At 40.8% G+C, this 22,920-nt stretch overlaps 1 protein-coding gene across 1 annotated transcript in view; it reads left to right on the top strand.

The window, feature by feature from the left end:
* The window catches only part of LOC117445970 (inactive N-acetylated-alpha-linked acidic dipeptidase-like protein 2), a 656,924-nt gene extending 642,658 nt beyond the window's left edge, over window positions 1-14,266 (top strand). Inside the window, exon 16 of the mRNA XM_034081942.1 lies at window positions 13,974-14,266. Within this exon, the coding sequence (XP_033937833.1) occupies window positions 13,974-14,220 (247 nt within the window). The 3' untranslated portion in view covers window positions 14,221-14,266. The remainder of the gene's footprint in view (window positions 1-13,973) is intronic.
* The last annotated feature ends 8,654 nt before the right edge of the window (window positions 14,267-22,920 follow it).

Below are 22,920 nucleotides of genomic sequence, written 5' to 3'. Positions count from 1 at the left end.
ACAATTATTGCTTTTATTTTAAATCGTATAATTTCGGACTTTTGTTGCCGTCTGTGAGGAAAATAAATGGGGCTCAGAGCCTCAGGATACTGAAATCTGTATTTTTAAATATTTTTTTCCTTCTAATTTGTTATTCTTTTCAAAATAACACACTGTTATTTACTCACCAATAACACACAATTATCCTTGCTTTTATTTCTTGGTTTAATTCCATAATCTCGGGCTTTTTTGGTGTCCGTCAGGAACTGAATTTCAAAATAAAAATAACCGGAAACAGACGTAGGCCTATAAAGGGACATTTCGAGCATCATTGCGATTGTCAACATTTCTGAGTTTAGGATGGCCGAAGACACTACACTACCCATAATCCCCAGCTATCGTTTAGGACTACAGTCCCCGTAAGGTTACGCAGAGCGTCAAACAGCTGTGTGAAATGGAACGAAACCACGCCAGACTATCCAAAACTGGAATCGAACACCCCCCCAGAACTACACATGCTGGCTATTGTGTTTCGCAAAATGTTCTATGGGACGTCTCTACTGAACGTTTTGGTTTTTCCCACAATTAGAAGTTGCCAGTATTAAACACATTGGTGTTATCAAATATAAAACATATAATTAATAAATGGGTGAAAATCGCTTGTGTCCATAATGCGCAGCATTAATATATAGCATTAATATATACCCACATGACAGCTCATTGCTACTTTGTAATTCTACTCCACTACAATTCAGAGGTTAACCTGGTATTTTTACTCCACTGCATTTATTTGAGTTACTTTGCAGATTCTGATTAATGATGTGAAATATAAACAACCCTTAAATCAGACTTTAGTTACACCTGAGTAAAATGCAGGTAAGGTGATTGTCAAGTGCCAACAATCAGGAGAGATATTTGATAGTTGGTGCTTGAGAAGACTAAACATGTATCTGCAATTGACATGAATGGAAACAAGTTATAAAGTATATTAATTACTCGTTATTCTCCACTAATAGTTAATTAAAGACTGTATATTATGGCTATTTTGCACATCCCTTTCAAGATTTTCAAAGGTTTATTGACATATCATACACAACTACGGTGTAGTTATGCAATGAATGAAAAACTTGGGTCACAGGTTCCTCAACAGTGCATTACAAGACATCTATCAATATGTGTGTACCTCCACCATTAAACTGTCATATTCTGCACATTTCTTATTCTATCTATCTACATAAGAGTATAATTCATATGTATAATATCAGTTCAAATAAGTGCTTCAACATAGTTAACATTGCAGGAAAGCAATATATTAGACGTTAAGTACTTTGTCAGGCTTAATATTTATCTGTAGATAGATACCCCCAAAGTTGTTTTCTTATTTAAAAGAAGACCTTAATCTGTTATTTAATGTTTAAATAAAAGTTAATCTGTGTTTCTGTTTTGCACCTCCTCCTATTAATATCTTTGTACATCCTGCACTAAACTGTTTTATTGTAGAGATCACATATAGTATCTTCTTGATTTTTTATATTCTATATTTCTATATTTATACTTTCCCCCTATGAAAGTATGTACTCTTAATATTTTTTTAATCAAATATAACACATAAAAACAATAATTCAATAACGTGCTTTAACCACTAGGAGGTGCACACAAGGTACACACAGCCATAATAACTTTGTATTATTAGTGTGTATGTACAACATCTGAAGATGTATAGTTTTATGCATGCTTTTACATAATTTTACATCATATTGCTATACTATTTCAGACTCAGTATTTACATTCTTACATTCAAAGAAAATCAGTAATATCTTTAAAAACTACAGTCCTTTTCTATCAGCTGTGCACCGTTATGGTGTAAATATAACCTATCTATGAATTAGATCAAATGTAAAAGTCAGCCGAATTAGTGTTGATACTGCAAGGAGACGTATTGTGTGAAGAGAAATTGAAGATGTTGTTTAATTGTTGAATATATTTATGATCCACGTCAAGTATTCAGTTTCGGCGGCATTTCTTCCAGTTTTTCCAAAGGTCTTCTCATCAGGGCTCTCTAAATAAAGAACTATGGCAGATCTGTAATATGTAATGCAGCCGAACCGTGTATTACAATGCCGTTATGTGATGACTTTCAAAGAGAAAAGCAAGAGCACTCGGAATTAAGTATTATTTTATTCTTTTAAAATGTTTTCCGGATTTCATATAATATAAACACCAAATCCCAGCATGCATTGCGGCTAACACATCCAATCAGCGAGCTTAAAACCATAGCTGAGGATCTTGGGTAATCGCTCGAATTGCCTACGTCTGTTTCCTGTTATATTTATTTTGAAATTCAGTTCCTGACGGACGCCAAAAAAGCCCGAGATTATGGAATTAAACCATTAAAAGTTATTGGTGAGTAAATAACAGTGTGTTATTTTGAAAAGAATAACAAATTAATATTTTAAAAATACAGATTTCAGTATCCTGAGGCTCTGAGCCCCATTTATTTTCCTCACAGACGGCAACAAAAGTCCGAAATTATACGATTTAAAATAAAAGCAATAACTGTGGCTTGATAGGTATTGAGTAAGAACATGTTTTTATGAACCACACAGCTTCCGGTCTTCCTCGACCCGACCGGAGAAAAAGAGGTGCTGCAGCCTGCAGGCACGAAACACATTACCAGTAGAAATACATTGCTTTTAAAATCGTGCTGTGTAACACGAAAAAAAGGGGCAAATCGTGATGGTGAACACGAATCAATAGATTAAAAATTGTGTTGGTGAACACGAAAGGCTGTGAGACTGGGTTGATATGTACAGTATACATGCAGCAAATAACTATACTCATACAAATCTACTGTATACATACACACATGATGCAGATAGGCTATACCAATAGCAGATCGTTTTATAGAGTGTGTATGCATTAAAAAAAATGTTCCCAGGCTTCTTGAAATGTCCTGTTGAATATAAAAGTGAATATCTGATATTTTCAAGTTTCATGCAGGAAATAACGTCCATCAACCACTGTGAATGAGTGGGCGGGACACTGTCCCTCCATTTAAGCAGGATGGCTCGACGAGCTAGGAGGAGAGCAAAGGACAGAGATCACCGCCATTCTGCAGTTAAATGCATCTCCTTTCCTATAACCCCAAATATGGCAGCAAGAGGATTTGGAATCAGTTCAATACTGAACACCTGGGATAAAGTGTGAAAGATCTCTGTCCAGTACATACTGAGGCTAGGGCAGGACCAGTATGAGGGAGGCTTCAGCCGTTTGGCATGTATCACAGTTTGGACACATATCAGGATACATTTCGGATTGTTTGAGTTTTTAAATATGAGCTCTATGTACCACTTTGAACTGAATTAAGCAGTTAATTAACCAGTTTAAGTATAGAAGTCCATGTATCTACTGGAAGCGAAATGCCCATATCCACCTCCCATGCTGCCCTGAGCTTATCTGTGGAGAGACACTTTAGATATGACACCTTGTTATAGAGGGCTGAAATAAGCCTGTTCTGGGACGGGTTTAAGGAGAGGACAGTATCCACAATGGTTGTATCGGTACTAGATATAGAAAGGCTGGGTAATTGAGAGAGCATATAATGCCTTGCTTGTAAATATCTAAATAAATCAGATTTAGGGAGATTTCATTTTTTGCTCAGCTGCTCGAATGATGCCAGAGTGTTATCTTTGAAAAGACCTTGTCAGGACCTCGACACAAACTGATTGACCCAAATGCATTACCCAGAGACAAAGTCTTGAATGTAACAAAAATGTATCTTTTATTTCACAGATCAGGTAATTCCTTTTAACAGAGTAGGTACTGGAATTAACAAACAGCGCTCACAAGGAGGAAAACACTATGCATAACAAAAGAGAACTTAAGAACGAAACTTAAGCCTACAAAATAAACAAAACAACAAAACCTGACATGAGTAAAAGCGATCTTTTCTTAGCTGAGGCTAGGCACGACCATTCGGGGAAACAAACAAGACGAACTGCACAGGACAGGGGAGAGACAGGACTATTTAAACACGAGGTGAGTGGGAACAGGTGGAAACAATCAGGGGCGGGGCAGACACACAAGGGGAGGAAGAAACAGTGTCTGAAATGAAAGACAAGAGGTATGTACAAAATAAAACAGGAAATGACAGACAAAATACATACAGTAAACACAACTAACACATTTGACGAGACACAACAGATCTTTAAAACAAGTGATTCCTTTCCTGCCTCATTCTAAAAAGCAGCAATCTAAAATGGATGGTTTAATTAAGTGATTTTTTATGATGTGACTCAGAGGGGAAAAGTTAGACAGGCCAAAGTACCTCCTAAATTGAACCCATATCCTTAAAGAGTGTTTGACCACTGGGTTTCTGATAGATTTGATTGATAGTGGAAGTGTGGATCCAAGCAATGCAGGAATAGATATATTATCCTCTGAGTGCAATTCCATGGCCACCCAGTTTGGGGGATTGAGGTGTTCGTGGAAGTGAGACCAAAATGTAAAGCGATGCAGATTAGTTGACCAGTAGTAAAAACAGAAGTTGGGAAAGCCCATACCACCATTAGCCCTGTTTTGTTGTAGGTGGGCCTTGTTGAGACGGGGACGCTTACGCTGCCACATATACAGTAAGAGGTAATAAGGGAATCCAGTTGAATGAAAAATGATCTAGGGATAAAGAGATTGAATTATTTTAACTAACAAGACCGGCAACTAGGGGTGTAACGGTATCCGTATTCGTCCCGAACTATCACGGTTCGGACGTCATGGTTCGGACGTCACGGTTCGACACATGCAGTCACACGACGGATACGCCTTTTTTTACGAGTGGGAAAAAAGTCTGTCACTCAGGGCAGTATCCATTACACTATATATAACCCAGGGGGTGGTATTGCGCCTAAAAGCTGTTTGCCAGCCGCCCTTGAACAAGAAATGAAGAACAAGAAGAAAACACAACAAAAGGAACAAAATACAAGAAGAAGAAAAGTTAGTATGGCGATTTCAGATAACACACAGGAGCTAGAAGACCCACCTGCTTCGTTTAAATCAGCTGTGTGGGAACATTTCGGGTTCCCTGTGGACTACAATAACGATGGAGTGCGAGTGGTGGATCGGACGAGGGTGGTGTGTCGGTGTTGGTGCGGTATGCTGTGTAATACAGTTAATTATTCAAAATGTCAGAATTCCTTATTTGTATACTGAAACTTGCACTACTGTTCAAATAAAATAACAACAAACCTGGAATTATGCATTTGGGACTTTTCTTTTTCTTGTTGTACCGAACTCGTATCGAACCGTGACCCCCAAACCGAGGTACGTACCGAACCGTGAATTATGTGAACCGTTACACCCCTACCTGCAATCATTTTAAACTGTTTGGGTGGTAACAGTCTGCTCAGTCTGCATCATAATAATGGTAGTGATAACAACTAGCAATGGCCATTGGGCTGATAACACTTTAAATGGGTATTTGGCAAAACTCTTAACCGCTGATCTGCTGTTATTTCATGTCAGTAAATGCACTTAGAGTTAGGATTTTTTTCTTATCATACTGATTTTTGAATTCAATTCCAATTTCAAATGTATTTTTGTTTTTAAAACGAGAAAAGGCAAGCTTAAAGTAATTGGTTTTAAGGGCTTGTTAAAAGGATGGTAGGGTGGTTGACAGTCTGATGTGGTTAGGGGGGAGGGTCAAGAGGGAGGGGCAGAAACAGAGAAAGCCCTGTCACACCAGGTCCAGTGCTTAGTTATTTCCCTTACAACTTCTACAACCATGTGCTTCAAGGAGTACAGCACTAAAATAAAGTGTTGAAATTCACAAAATATCAAACATACCCCCTCGCGTTTCAGTTTAAGTATATACTGTAATAGGTAACAGCAGAGATTACCATTTTGACCCCTCATTTAAGCGCTTGTCTATCTAGCTTTTGTGAAACAGGTTGCAAGTGTGTTTCAGATTCAGTATACAGTATAAACATTAAAATGTTCCTCCCATGTAATTGTCATACATTCACATTTGTAGCATTACCTGTCCTGAAAATGCTTAAATAATGTTTTATATCACTTCTAACAATGATGTCATACCCCATATAAGTCTTAAAGAGGCCATGTTATGCTCTTTGGAGTTTTCCCTTTCCTGTCTGTTATATAGATTGGTGTGCATGTAAAGGGTCTGCATTGTTCCTGTTTTCTTACAGTGCAGACGCTTTTCTGCTTGATCTTGCCTCTGCTTACTTTTTTATGCTGATTTTCCTATTTTTCTTTTATGAAAACTTCGAGCAGCGGCTCCTGGACATTGACTTATCACTGGGACTGTTATTCTTCGTAAATAGATGGAGGTTTTCAGTAGCGTGGCCTAGCAACAGCTAAAGCATGCTATTTAGCTTAAGTTAGTTAGCAGCAAAATGCCTCCGTTCTCTGATGACAGATGACTTCCTTAAACTTCTACAGAAGATGGCCATGTTGGAAATGAAAATGCAACGGTTGGAAGTTAATGTGGAAGTGAATGGACTAGGTTGGAATGACACCACTTTATCAGTGTTGCAAAATAATGGACAAAGGCATGCTAACTCACAGCTAGTTAGCAGCTAGGATTCCAAGGAACAGGAGGGCTGTGTACCGGGTAATAAATCTACAAGTGGTAGTCCTCTCTGGAACTCTCTGGGTGCAAAGCCTAAGAGTAAATCATTTCCATGGGATTTGGGAGGACGGATAAGGCTGTCAAAGCCTGGGTTTCATAATAAATTGGAAGAAGAGCTGTCCTCTTCCCTCTCAGACAAACGTTTATCTGGAGTGGAATTAAACTCAGCCAGCAGCAGAGCGCGGCTCTCGCGGCAGCGAGTGGAGAAACTGACAGCTCTCCTCCGGCATGTCACAACCCACACAGCCCTCTCCGTGATGCAGCTGCTCGGCGTTGACGTCAGCTGGTCACGTGGGGATTCCCCTGGGTCTCTTCCAACAGGGGGACACTCCAGAGGTGGTTCATTCGCTGCAGAAGCCTGCTGTTTTAAACCTATTGGTTTATAAACTGCAGAGCTCGCGGCATTCCGCTGTCCCAGATATGCCTCCTACACACGGTCATAATAAATCCACGAGCACCGTTATAACGCCTCGTGTGGACAGCATACACACACCTCTCATCCTCTGGGCGTGTACGCGCCTCATGATGAGAGACGAAGTGAAATGCAGCGTGTGGAAACTCCCTCGCAGCCCTTTTGCCTCACGGGCAGCGATGGCGTGGCTCGTCACCATGACGACCATTACGGCACATCACAGAGAAGCAGTTCCATGGGATACAAGAAACACTCCTGTTATCCCAGGAACAGTGTCTTGCGCGCTTTTTACCCCCGCTATTTTCAAAATCTCGGAAAAGAACGGGGGAGTCGCCCTGTTGCTGTACAATCAAACGTGTTGATTTGCACAGACAACAGGCCACGGCTATGGAAGCAGCCTACCTCAATCGCCAGGGAGGAGTACGATCTGTGCAGCTTCTGAACGCAGCCAGGCGGCTGCTGTTCTGGGCGCGCACACACGTTGCTCTCCATCAGAGCAATGTATATTCCCGGCGAATTGAACCGAGGGGCTCGCAGAACGCAGCAGCCGTTATGCGAGGAGTATGGAGACTCAGACCTGTGTCACGCACACTGGCGCCTCAGTGGGATTTGGCTTTGGTGTTACGTGCACTAAAGCAAAGCCCCATTTGAACCAGATCAGGTTCCCCTTAAACTGTGTTCAGCCAAAGTAGTACTGCTTTTGGCTCTATCAGAGAAAAGGGTGAGTGATTTGTCTGCTCTCTCTGTGTCTCCGGATCCAAGGAGATGGCAGTTCAGCTGTTTTACGCCCTAACCCGGCTTCATGCCTAAGGTCATCACAACTCTTTTAGAGTCGAGAGTGATCACCCTGGCTGGCTTCTTTCCCCCTCCTCACAGGTCGGAGGAAGAAGCCACGTCTCATCTCCTCTGTCCTGGCGCCGTTCTCAGTGCCTGTTTGTGCACTATAGAGAGCGCTCGATCGGGCAACCTCGGTCTGCACAACGGCTGTCACACTGGCTGTGTGAGGCTGTGTCGCACGCATATGTCTCCTCTGGGGTGGAGCCCTCGGAGAACATCAAAGCGCACTCCACCAGAGGAATTTCCTCCTCCACGGCTTTGCACGGAGGAATGACAGTGGAAGATATTTGCACTGCTGCATCTTGGTCTTCCCCCTGTTCATTTATTCATTTTTATTTGAGGGATGTTTCCCATTCCTCTCTGACGCACCCCGTACTGGGTGTCCTGTCGGAGTGAGTGATGTCAGGGAGCAGGCTGTGCGCCTCTCTCCTGCCTCTCGGCACGCGGAGAGCGGCCCTTTTTCCCTCTTATAGGAAGGATGTTCCTTTTTCCTCTGACACACTTCGTACGGAGTGCCTGATCAGAGTGAGTGACGTCAGGGATCCAGTTGAGCTCTCTCCTACCTGTCTGACACGCAGAGAGCGGCTGTTCCCCCTCTATGATCGCAGGATAAGGTGGGACCTTCGTCTCTACTCTCTCACAGCGGCCGGTATGTATTGTTCCCAGCCTTCACCCCGTCGGGAAGATAGGCATGTTTTGCTATGTTCCAGGGACGGTGATGCACCATTACGCATGGCACAACAGACAGGGGGGGTTATTGAGCAGTGTGTCTGTGCTTCTAGTGCCGGGCGGACCCAGTGGGGCGCAGACTACATCGTGCTTCGCCCTTAACCCAATAGCGATAGCCGAGGGCGAAGCCATATCTGAAATAGAACTGAGGTTACCTACTGTAACCCAGCTTCTATGAGTAAATGGCGCAGCCCTCTAAGCGCTGGGCCCCACTGGCTCTACGAATAGCTGAAGAAAAGTTATTTTGTATGGGAGCAGATTGCCGGGCCCCCCTTCCTATTTATACCGGAAGGAGGCCCGAGGGTGGGGCCCACCTAGCGGGTGGGCGTGGACTACAAGTGTTTCAGTGCTGCGCGGGGGCGCAGAGGGATAACCCAATAGCGATAGCCTTAGAGGGCGAAGCCATATACGAAATAGAACTCTGCCATTTACTCATAGAAGCTGGGTTACAGTAGGTAACCTCAGTTTCGCTCCCACACACTCCCCCCCCTTGCCTGAAACACCTCCATTGGACTCCTTTGTTTACTTCAGGAACATAGATACATGATCACTATGTAACACTCATGCTTCTATTGGCTGGCTTGATAGGCTAAGGGGTGGGACATCTCTAAGCGGTTGACCAATCACAACAGCTAGCTAACCAATCAGAGCAGACTGGGCTCTGGTGTCAGACAGAGTATGAGAAAAATAAAGAGCTTTTTGAACATTAAAACATGGAGACATGTCACAGTAGAAACACTAAATAGAAATATGAACCTGAAAATGGGCAGAACATGTCCACTGTGACATCTCACTACTTAAGGTTCAGCTCCATTTGCAACCATACCTTTAATAGATTCTCACTGAGAGGCGGCGGACGCTCAGATCACTGTGCTGCTGTCGGTGCTGGATGGACGCTGCTGCTGCTGCTGCTGCACAGTGAGTGACACTTGGGGCAGGAGACATCGTTTAAACCCAATTTGTTGTGTTGCAGAGCAGGAGGCAGGCTCCATTAAGAGTGGATGTCAGGCTGCACGGGGCCTCTCTGATCGATAGCAGATGTCTTTATGTACACTCTGAGGTGCTCTTTCTAACCTCTTTCATAACTGGATATCCACAGAGAGACACTGGATGACAGTCTGTTGGTCAGAGGAAATGGGCATATGAGATTATATTGGCTCTGAGGCATTGCTCTCTTATTCTTTCTTCTATTTTCTTCTTTTTTGTTCCCTTTTGCTCACCTGTTAGGGATAATATCGGAAAAGTTGTTCTATGGTTCCTAGCTTTTTTATCCCCCGTAACAAGCATGGAACTTACCATTGTCACTTTCCAACATACTCTTGTAATACAATTTTAAAAATCAATTAGTATGGTATTATTGTTGGTATTAATGCTCCATTACCTTCATTTATGTCGCTTGCATTTGCTATATTATTGTAGGACATTGAGAGCCTTTAGTAAACAAACCTTTAAACAAACACATTAACTCTCTTTTGCTGTTATCTTTAACGCTCACATTGTTACATGTGACATCTCTACCAGCCAATCAGAACAACCATTGAGCTGGATGCGTATATTTTGTAACATTTCAACTTTAAAACGTAATGCTGGTGTTACCGTTTTCTGGAATGCCCTTAAAGAAGCCAACGAGTTTGGGTGATCTGACCAGAACAGTTCACTTACTACGTACAGACACCATCATTTCATTCAAGCAAATTGTAAAATAAATGTAATAATTGTTATAGAAATGTTAGGGTTATCGAGAATCAATAGTCAGCCACAGCCACCATTCTTTTCAGAACAGTATGAAAACCAATTTAGAGAAACTTGAAAATAATCTGGAGAGCATTACAACGGATTCTGTTTCATATAGACATCTGTTGTGTTATTAATGAGAAAGGTATGTTATCATTGTATGGCAACACAGTTGAAAGTGCAGACTTTATACCCTTTGTGTTGGCTGCAGCATAGAAGAGAGTATGTTGTCATAAAGTCAAACACAGAAGATTCCGAGCTAGCACACATGGATTATGTGATGAGTGACAGCTACTTACATCAAGCAACACACGTATAAACATTACGTTATTTAAATATTTATAGATAATAACCATTCAAAGCAAATATATAGCATACAGGAGCCTCACTGTAGGTGTAGAGATACATCTGACTTTGAGTCTACAATTGTGTGCTGAAGGTCGAGGTTCCTTCACACCCTACAGCTCACAAACGGTGTCTTAACAGATGAAAAATCACTCCATTTACTCCGTAAGACTGTCTGTTCAGCCACTTTAATAGAAATCAATGTACTTCAGCCCAGAGGGCAGCAGCACTGTGCAGTCTCTGCCGCTCTGACCTACAAGCCACTGCTCCCCCCCACCCGAAGGCTTGTCTGCGTCTATGTATGTGCCGTGTGTGCATGATCGTGGGTACAGCAGTGTGACATGAAGACAAAGAGACATGTAAAATGATTATAATGAATAATCATGTGGCCCACATTGCTTACACTGGGTGCAGGGTGTCATTACCCTCTTTCCAACATCTAGACTGTTTCAGGGTTTCTTAACACAGAAAACCCATAGAATCATTTTCCAGTTACCCAAAATGTCTTTCTGGTTTCACTCAGAAAGCAGTGTGAGTCAAAACAGTAGATGGCGGTTCCTGTGATCATTCTTTTATACAAGATACTTATTTCATCTTTTTTTTTCATTGTTCAAATGAGCAATCTTCTGTCAAGTTCAAACTAAGTGGCTTTTATGATAATCAACTCGGTAAAATGATTTGTTTGTCAATGGAGTCTGGTATCTTCGAGGAGAACGTAACAGCCTCCAGGTACACTGTCTCCATCTGAAGGACCTTTTCTGTGGTTATAACAACTTGGTCAAAAACGCCCGGGCTACTTATTTTTCCAACCTCATCTCCTCTAGTAAGCACAACCCCAGAGTGCTATTTAAAACCATAAACACCATTGTCCAGGCCCATCTCAAAGCTCCCATTTGTGTCAAAAGTTTTAGAAAAAGTCGTTGCTAATCAACTCAATACATTTCTGAATGACATTAACATCCTTGACAAATCCCAATCAGGTTTCAGAAAACACCGCTCCACAGAATCAGCTCTCCTCCGGGTCTCCAGTGACCTCATGATGGCATCGGATGCAGGTGATTGCGTGGTTCTGGTGTTGTTGGACCTGAGTGCAGCGTTTGACACAGTGGACCACGCCATCATGCTAGATAGACTCAGGGAGTGGGTAGGCATCTCAGGGTCTGCCCTCCAGTGGTTTGCCTCGTACCTCAGTGGGAGAAGTTTCTCTGTGGCGGTGGGCCCGTTCTCATGACATAGCACTCCCCTATCTTGCAGCCTGCCCCAGGGTTCTGTTTTAGCCCCCCTTCTTTTTGCCCTTTATATGCTCCCATTAGGCCGCTTGATTAGCAAATTCAAGAGTGTCTCGTATCATTTGTATGCAGATGATATCCAGTTATACTTCTCCTTCAAACCCGCCAAAATGGAAAACTTAAACACCCTGGTTACATGTCTGTCTGCAATCGAGGAGTGGATGTCAAGCAACTTCCTACAGCTCAATGCATCAACAACAGAAGTATTGGCTTTAGCGGCTGGTAGCATCGCCTCTAAGGTAGCAAGCCGCCTGGGTTCCTTCAGTGGTAACGTTAGGGCAAACATCAAAAACCTTGGTGTTACAGTACCTTCGATCAGTCTATGCTGCTAGACAAACATATCAAACTCCTGACCCGTGCCTGTTTTTTCCATCTCAGGAACATTGCCAAGCTCAGGGGGGTTCTATCAAATGCAGAAATGGAGATGGCTATCCATGCCTTCATTTCATCCCGGCTTGATTATTGCAATGCCCTTTTCTCCTGCCTCAATAAAACATCGATAAACCGGCTACAACAGGTCCAGATCCTTTCCGCCCTGCACTGGCTCCCTGTCCATCTCAGAACCCAATTCAAGGTCTTGGTTTTCACATATAGAGCTGTCCATGGCCAAGCCCCAGCCTACATCAACGACCTGATCCACCCTCACATCACAACCCGGGCCCTGAGGTCCTCTGAGCAAGGCCTCCTAAGGGTGCCCCGAACCAGGCTAAAAACTAAGGGGGACTGTGCCTTTGAGGCGGTGGCCCCAAGGTTTTGGAATAAACTCCCCCGGACACTGAGAGCCTCTGTCTCAGTAGAGATTTTTAAGGGGCAGCTAAAGACTCACCTGTTCCGACAGGCCTTTGGGGCGCCGGAGGAGGTGCGCTTGTAGCTGTTTTTCATTGGTGTTTTATCCTGTGTTTTACCTGCTGTGTTTTATGTTATACTTGTACTATGAATTGTGTATTGTGTACTGTATATACTGTAAAGCACTTTGTACATTCGTGTTGAGAAGGGTGCTATATAAATAAAGTTTTACTTACTTACTTCCTTTCCGATCAATCTTGTTGCATTTGGTTTATTTCAACCAATTGTGATTGTTGGAACAATGGAAAGACTGATCAAGGTGGTTTTGAGTTGTATTTGGTTTCTATTGAGTCAGAATGAAGTATATTTCTACTAGCAGGAGCAAGGTCAAATTGCTGTTTCTTTCAATGGAGACTGGTTTCTTTGAGGACAACATATTGATTGTATGTTTTTTTAGTTAATAAGCTGTAATAATTAATTGAATTTATAGTTAATCTATTATAGAGTATTCACATTTATTCTATACATTTTATATTGCGTATTCTTTAGATACTCAATAGATATATGTATTTTCTACTGTAGATATGCATGTATTTACTGTTTATGTTAATCAATTATTGTATTTCATTATATTTTCAGCTGACCTGTAAAGCCTGTTAACAGGCGGCTATTGTTTAGTTTATTTAATTATTTTGAGCGTGTAAAACCAAAGAAAATACAAATGAAACAAAAGATGATATAGACATGATACAGTACTATACAAATTAATGCAATAAAGAATAATAAATTATTGTGAGAATAATGGTTCCCAAATGTGGATTAAGTATATTAAGGTGCAGTTGTCGGTGCCTTGTTCAAGAACATCTTGCTCGAGGACACCTTAGCACCTCTCCAGCTATCAGTCCACATTCAATATGTGTGGTACGATCGGGAATTGAACCAGCGACCCTTCGGTTCCCAAGCCAAGTCCCTACAGACTGAGCTACTGCTGCCTCATATCTAATGTTATCTACATTATTATTGTTTTGACTACTTATCCAATGTAACGCTGGTCACATAGCAACAGAAAGAAGCAACACTGTGTGTGTGTTGAAGCAGGAGCGGGTGGTCTACAGTCAGTACTAGTGGGTTATTTGTCCAGTTGGAACGAGGCAATTTTCCACTTATATGAAGTTATTCACACACATTGTCCTCCTTCTCTCTCACCTTCTCCCTATAGGAACCTGCTGTACAGCCTCCCAGGGAGGACCCCTCAGTTCTCCGTGCTCAGGTTCTCACAGGAAGCCGTCCTGCATTGCAACGTCACCAGCAGAGCTCTCAAACACAACTCGGCAGCCAAGGAAGTGCTCTGCCACAGCACCATGAACCAGTCTCTGTCCCTCATCCTCCGGGCCATCCGCTCCGCAGAGAGGCTGGTGTGTTTTGGCATGGGCTTGTTTGAAAATTACCCAAATGATAAAAAATGATTAAGCTGACAAAGACCCACAAGTGAACATAATGCACTTGAGGAAAAATGGCCACTTTTCCAGTCAATAAAGTCCAAAATCCACAACCTTATCTTAAGTTAAGAATCCACACACTCATTGGGAGGGAACATAAAAGAAAAATACAAAAATCCCATAGTGGTATTTGTACCCGTCATAACTTCCTTAATAACCAATATTGAACACAACAATATCCAATCCCGAATCAAGTAAGAAATGTTTTTTTTAACGATTTTCATTTAAAGGGTCGTGAATAATGAATGTATTGAAATCAACTTGTTGCACACTAGCTCTTTGATATGCAAATAATGTGGACTTCTGACACATATTGGGTTATTTAAATTGCACTATACCCTCTCCCAATGATAGCAGACCAGCAATAAAAGGCATAGGACATTTGTTTAAATATAACATGTCCTTCACCTGACATTTGTACGGAGCCCTGGAGGGTTCATAGAGAGAAAAATAAATAAAGCGTGCGCACGAGTTATTAAAGCGTGCGCACGAGTTACTAAAGCGTGCGCACGAGTTAATAAAGCGTGGCCTCGTTTTGTGTGTGTGTGTGCGTGTGGGCATTTGTTTATTACATTACATTATATTTCATTTAGCTGACGCTTTTATCCAAAGCGATTTACAATGACCAATTACAGGGACGTTCTCCCTGGAGTAACTAAGGGCTAAGTGCCTTACTCAAGGGCACACTAGTGGTGGTGTTCCTGGCGGGATTTGAACTCACAACCTTCCGATCTTCACCCCACCTCACTATCCATTAGACCACCACTATCAGTATTTATGATAGTATCGTTCGTTCCGGTGCACTCCGGCAGGACTATAGCACATCGAGATTAAGATTAAACGAATTTCTTTCATTTGGGAATACACATATAACTATGGAGAACCAGATTTGTGTAAATTACTGTTCGTGGTAATTTGAAAACAAATACCGGGGGTGTCGGACACACACAAACACACCGAACACACACACACACACACACACATCATGCGCCCCGGTGACAGGACATCTCCTTCATAAAACGAGGGGAATACTCTGGTAGTTCGATGTGTGTAGGTGTGTGTGGTTAAACGTAGCAGCCTCGACCTCTATCCAGCGGTTCTAATGAAGGGCAAGGCAGTGAAGTAAACAGTAAAAGGCACCGCTCTTTGCAGCTGGTGCTGCTCTTCTCAGATTCTGCTGGGTTACACGTTACTGCCTCCAGTGCCCTGTACGACGAAGCCAGTTCAACAGACCCTGGATATGTTTGATTTACCCGGCTTAACTAACCCTAACAAACGCGATGTCGCTAAGCGGTCCTACGAAGCTGGTTATTAACTCAGCAAATCAACCAGGGTTTCTCTGTCCGGCTGAGAGTGCGTTCACGTGAAAGTGACGGGGTTACCAACATTTGACCAATCACAAACATGGAGACGCATGCTGACAGCGCAGCGTCATACTTCATGAATGAATAGTGTAAATAGCAAATCCTGCTTCGTAGTACAGGCCATGGTGCCACAGAGATTTCATAAAGTGAAGGATGTTTTCCTTCTATAAAACAGCTGTGGGCAGCAGATACTGTAAGTCACGGACAGGAATCCCTCAAAATAAATCAAACGTGGCCACGTTTTACTTTCTCGTTCGCACGAGTTAATAAAGCGTGGGCACGAGTTAATAAAGCGTGCGCACGAGTTAATAAAGTGTGCGCACGAGTTAATAAAGCGTGGCCACGTTTTATTTATTTTTCTCTCAATGAACCCTCCAGGGCTCCGTACATTTGCTCTTTTTTAGATGCATTTTATCCAAACAAATCCCATTTTTTATTAAAGAAAACTAAAGCATTAATATTACCTGATACAAAAAAAGGTTAGAAAAATCTGAATTATGTCTCTTCAGGTGTAGAAAGAGAACATATTGTGTTAACACTTTAGATGCAGCCATCGTGACACAGGGGTAAGATAAAATAAATTCACTTGACAATTTCCTGATATGGTCAATATAGTTTTGTGACAACATCTGTTTTAAGAGACAGTTTTTTTTAAAGGATTAATGTCAAATGTTTTTTATTCTAAAAGCTTTTGGAGAATCACATTTTCACAATTTACCAGATTTGGCCAGAGTTGTGTTTGCTGAATCTCCGCAATGAATACATTTAAAAATGGTGTCACCAAAGAATTTTAAAACGGCAATTGGCAGTAATCTAAAAATGCCTTGTTAAGAAATAAGCCATACTACTGTCAGAACCTTTAGCTGCTCCAAAATCACTGTAAGCCATGGCATCTTAAAACCTGTTACTGTTGTTGAAGAGCAATAACTCACGTTTCAAACAACAGATATTTAAGGGATTTAATGCTTTAAGCAATTCAAATTAAACCCTATTTTTATGTCCTGCAGTGTAGTCATTGGGTAGCACCCTTAGAGTAAAACAGTTAAAATGACTTTTTCAGTTGTGTGTGTGTGTAGATGACTTTAGTGAGCTTAGACATTAAACACCCGCTCATCGCTGCAGAGACTGGGGGTCAGTACCTGCTTACGGATGCCTCTGGCTTTAGGCTGGATCCCCAAACAACACAAACAGGTGGGGGAGCATGTCCTTGTTGCTCACACTAGCTTCTCCTGCTAGTAAAGCTGGTTAAATCCTTGCTGTCAGATGAAAAGAAGCAGTTGGCTTCATTGTAGGAGGCACATTGTGGTAGTCTATCCCTGTGCAAGCCAACAGAGCAACCGGAGGGTAGCATTGAGAGAGACAAGGGAGGAAGAATTCGAAAATAAATAAGGGACTGATATTGAAAATATTGTCTGTAATATGGCACTCCTTTCAAATGTTATCAGCATATTAAATACCGTTATTGGCAAATACAACAAAATGACTTGATAAGGTGTTGGATTGAAATAACTACGTTATTTACAAAGTAAAAGTGAAACGTAACATTGTGGACACAAGTCCTCTCGTAGTAACAAGTCAGATTGCAAAGAAGTCAATGGAAAAAAACCTTGACAATTGATTATTACCTTGGTAAACATTTACCTGATGGGTTTATCGTCTCATTTAAAATCTCAATTTTGTTTCAATAAAGCACAATGTTTACTTGTAAGTGTGGTCCCATTGACAGTAAAATAGACACAAAAGCAGGGTATTCTTTTGGACATGGCTACCTTGGGATTGACACAAACCAACGGGTGATGTCACAATTACTATGTCTACTTCATACCGTCTATGAAGTCCTGTGTTTTGTGCCTGCTTTGTTGGAAAAGTTGGATGGTAGGAGCTCGGTTGTCGCGAGTTGGCTTGGTGTATAGACGGTCGCCTGTTCAAGTCCCCGAACAGTCCAACTTCGTAGTGTGGACTACTGAACAATGGCCATTTGCTTTCAGGTCAAAGACCTTCAGAACAATGGCATGGCACACCTTCACTTAAAGGGATAGTGGAAATCCGCGAATCTTGGGTTAAACTTATGTATTTTTATTAAAAATAAGCATAATAAACAATTTTTTTTAATTTCATGCGCCTAGTTTCATTTTATTTTCAATTTTACTGCTCCCGACCACGCCCTCTCAATGAAACGAAATACTTCGGGAATCTTCGGGTGATGACGAAAACAAAGGAAGACGGGCACAAACAATGGCGGACATTCAATAGAATTTTCATGTGAATAGCCGACCTTTATTATGGTGAATAGATGTGTTTTGTATGGCTGTAGTGCGACAGCAAATGCAGAGAATGGCGTTTCGACGCATGCGTTTCCAAGAAACCCAGCCATTCGTCGTCAGTGGGTGAAATTTGTTCAGATAACACGGGCAAACTTCACGGAGCCGAAGCTGACGAGTACTTCGGCAGTCGTGTGCTCCCGTCATTTTACTGACGATTGTTTCGAGATTCCTCTGTCTCTAGCTCAAATTGAAAGTGGAATACATAAGAAGTGAGTATTTTATTATGTTTTCTGGCTGATTTAATGCATCATTAGCCTGTACCATTGTGTACAATGCCATTTATTGCCTGTCGATTAGGCGACCGGAGGCCTCGTCATCCGATAATCCGGTACACAGTGTCGAATGTGTACACTACAGTCATCATATAGACATGATAGACTAACAGTACTGTGAGTACAGCCTACACTTGACAGGAAGCCTGGCTAGCCTAGGAGTAGGACCCTACTACGTCAAAAGACCGATTGGCTCTAGCTGTATATCATGCTAGTATACAATTCATTTACATGTATTCATGTAATTAATGCCCATAAGGCTGTTACATATACAATAATAAATGTGACAAGATAATTTATGTGAACCTGACCCTGGTATGTTATGAAATGTACCCTACATGCAGTCATCCTCGGGCATAGCCATAGGCCTACAGTGCATGCATGCCAACTTTTGCAATATATAATATAGCGCCTAGCGTGAGCTATGCTTAGGGACCTACCAGTCAAGATTATTTGTGCGTAGGGGTGCATCATCTGGCGCCTGGTCCTGGTCATCCTCGCCATTGCCCATGCCGTGAACTAACTCCATCTCCTCGGGCTCGAACAAATAAGGACGTAATGGTCCATCGTCTGGCTCAATATTCTCACCATCGTCGCTTACTGAACCGGATTCAGATTCAGTTCCTAAAACTACATTTTCGTAGGAAAGCCGAGAGGATGTTTCTGACTCGCTATCATCACTGGATACCTCGTACAATCCTTCTTCTTTGTCTGGTATATTTGCCCTTCCACGTTCATTCTACATTGTTTGTTATCGTTTCGTCTTCCTGAGTTTTCCTCACTTCCGGTTTGGCTGAATCGATAATTTCGTTTCTAAAAAAGTTCAATTATTATATTTTTTTAATCAGGTGTGATTGTTTTGGTACGTAATTATGCTTGTATATAAGTTAAAACGAAACTATTTGGGGTTCAATTTCCACTATCCCTTTAATAGGTCTTTTTGTGTTTTACCGTGTGAGTAGATGATAAAACGTTTTAGTTTGTGTAGCATGGACCGTATGAAAAGCATCCAAATGGCTGATAGTCACGTCTACTTAATATGCTGGTAACAATCGAACCAGGAGCAAAATGAGTCCTGACACGATACGAAAACCAAACGCTTTTTAATAATCTTCCTTCATTTGAATCAGCCAGTACTTGAAAACAGCTACATTCTGCCACACTTGGCTTCTCAGTCCTAACTAAGCAGCATTCATAACAATCTCCCAGAGTAAATGAGTTGAAACACTCCAATGCGTTGGCGCTCATAAGTGAAGATAAACAGCAGAATGGGAATCACAAGGCGCAGTAATTCCAGATGGATGCATTTACAACCATTATGCACTGTTTGACAATTGTTCTCTATCGCTACTTGTCATTCTCTGCCATTTTCCCAATGTCTGCAAACTCCTAATGTTTTACATAGCATCAGTCAATGATATCCATCTGCCTGCTCTGTCTCTTTATTCTCCTCACATTCTCTCCCTAATGAATGCCACCATCCAGTCATCTCTCTCATTGTGCAGCACTTTGCTCAGGACCAGAGATTAAGGACTTAAAAGCTGACATATTGGCTTCTAATAGTCTGCACAGAGCCCTGAGAAATACCGTTTGATATTAATATCTCAAAATGCTATTCCAAAAACATAATTGTTGTGAGGAAGGGCAATGGTTCTTAAACTGTAATCAAATCTCAATCTAGCCAATCAGAAACCAGATCAGCAGGTCTAATCCTTTCAAATTCCACTGAGTCATGTGATTCACAGTTATGTAACAAATATGCGTAAATGGGTTTTCTGGGTTTTTTGTAGTTAGGCATGATGTTTGCTAGAATAGTCTGTGTGAAAAAAGCGAGTAAAGCACTATTTTATACCAAAAAAACAGTTTCATATATAAAGTTATTTGTAATAGTTTGAATGTTTTTTAGCATGATGGAAAGAGAGCTGTAGCTTGTATTATTTAGTCTGAATTTTGTACACTTTGAAATGAGAAACCGAGAAATACTTTTGGATAGAAGGATCATTTTCATTTCATTTCAAACCTTTATTTATCCAGGTGTATCTCTTGAGATCATTGATCTCTTTTTCAAGGGAGACCTGCTGAATGAAATCTGAATGTTGTACACTTTGAAATGAGAAAAACCGAGAAATACTTTTGGATAGAAGGATACCAACATTATTGGCCGTGTTTGAAACCTCATACTGACGCACCAGCCTTCTTAAGTATGACATTCACACAGCATAGTATGTGCATTTCTTGTATGCAAGACATGCAAGACGAATGCCACGTGAGAAAGAATATCTGAGTATGCAGCATGATCTTACAGTGCTCGACCCAGTCAACTGCCCCACAATGCATTGCATCTGGGTGCTTTGTGACTGAGTCGGTTTTATAAGATGTAAAGCTAAGCTAAACACTGTTCATTTGTCACTTAATTAATGAGTATACATCATTTTAAATGCAAAAAAAAGTAAATATTTAGAGTCCCAATATGTGATCAGTTTATTAAAGTAAGGCCTGTTTGGAAATGAGCTGCACGTTTTTCAGGGATGTGAGAGCCGCTGGCGGTCATCTGATACATCTTTTACCAATACTAGTAAAATTATACTAACAGTAATCGTTAATCTACTAGGTTGTATGTAATATGCAGTATGTGCACATTTTGTATGAGGTATGTAGTCCCTTAGTATGTTATTTCTTACACAGCGATTACTACAATTGCTTCTTTATATTCCCAGTTAATCAGTTTATTCCTAAAACCCTGTGTCCTAAAATGAATGTTCCAATACAACTAAACTGCATTTTCAATTACATTTCAAGGGAAAGTATTTCTTCCTGGATTATGATCGCAGTTTTAAACTATTTTGTAATGTTTAGGCAACAGAACTATGAGGCGCAATAATAAATCTTGTTACGCTATTGAAGTTAAGGACTTAAATGGGTTAAAGTGAACATCGACTTTAGTTTCACACGAGCCACATTGGATGAAAGTCCCTTTTTTGTGTTCATCCATCCAACCCGATCTCTGCTATACACTGATTTATGTTGACCTTGATCAGAAATGCATTTGTAATAAACAAAAACAATTCTAATCCAGGAGAAAATATCTTTCTCAAGTTAATGAAAAGCTAATTTGTTGGATGGAAACATAATTGTTGGGAGTTTAACCTACTGTTCTAGTATTTAGTGCGTCCACAGTCATAATGATGAAACTGGTTATTTTTAGTCTCGAAAACGTGTTTTTGAATAATTACATTGAATGTGCAACACATTTGATACACAACATTTCGTAGGGAAAATTTGCTATTTAATATTTGATTGTCAAATGTCTAAATAAATAGATTTGCAATACTGATGAAATGAAAGCTTTTCAGGGATCCAAAAAATAAATGTGCATTGCTTTAAATCATGTGCCTTTTATGATAAAAATGCTTTAATGTATAAGTATGGAGACCCAAAACATTGATTAAAATCAAGATTTGCATGTTAGAACACAAGGTTCATTTTTGTAGCAATGCAATTGCATACAAAATCAATAGAAAACACACCATGTGTGTAGCTACAGCTAACATAGTTAAAGTTTGCACATTTGCTACTTGTGGTAAATACAGACTGCTAAAACCCTCACACTTTTGAAAATGGATGAATTATGCAAGGTGAACATTTAAAATCTGCACGGTACGTTCCCGTATCAAGAGAAAAGTTGCATTGTTGAATGTTTTTTGTAATCAATGTATTGTTTAAAGTTAAGGCATACTTTTTATTGACACTTTCTGGGGCAAAAAGTTAGCATACTGTAAGCAGCATCAGACAACATTCAATCATGTCGGAAAATTGTGTATGTAGCACAGATATAACTAGAGACATCAGGCAATAGGATCACACCGGCTGCCACGGCAGAGTGGTGCAGTGATGACGTCTTTTTCTCGGGCGACCCAGAAGTTAGCATCACAAAGGCTCCCTCGAGAAAGCAGTGGCTTCTAAATATGTGGCATAATAACACGCTTGCATCGCTGCATGAATCTTCTGCATCTGTTCTGTTTTATGCTTGCATGATAACACGTTATCATTACTTACTCATTATTGTGCAATGACTTTATGCTTGTTTGTGCTATTAAGCATAAAAAAGGTTCTTGACCTTGTTTGCTCAAAAATAGGTTGCCATGTCTTTTGAGTTGGATTGTTGTAGAACTAGTAGTAACGTAGAAACAACCAGGGCCTCCACCCTACCTCTTAAGAGGTCTCAACTCATAGGAGGGAAACACCTTAACTTGTTTGTACAATGAGGTTTTGACTGTGTACAGTATTTATTCAAACATTAAGAGGCTTAAGTTGATTTTAATTGAAATAATCAATACCTGCTTTATCGTGGAATTTGCGCAAAATTGTAAATGTTCTTTGTGATGTTTCTGTTTAAATAGATTCTCCAAATCTTTGCATTTAACCAGAACACAAAGTCACTCTGTATTATATTATGAGTTTGCTGAGTTGTACATTCAATCAAACTGAACAATAAAAAATGTCTTCTTTGAAAACCTACCAAACACTTTTAAATGTAACTTTTAAATAAGCTGACTTTGACTCTCAAATGTAACACTGTTATTATGAGTTAAGTCATTGAGTATGGCCTCATTTCTGTATGCATGACTTCTTTTCTTCAGTAGCATAAGCAGGGATTTGTCTAGCATGTTTTATGTCCCTTTTGACTGTTCAAGTCTTACATTTCTA

This window comes from Pseudochaenichthys georgianus, chromosome 4 (assembly GCF_902827115.2).
Source record: "Pseudochaenichthys georgianus chromosome 4, fPseGeo1.2, whole genome shotgun sequence".
Classification (NCBI taxonomy): Eukaryota; Metazoa; Chordata; class Actinopteri; order Perciformes; family Channichthyidae; genus Pseudochaenichthys; species Pseudochaenichthys georgianus.
This window is presented reverse-complemented; position numbering and strand designations above follow the sequence as displayed.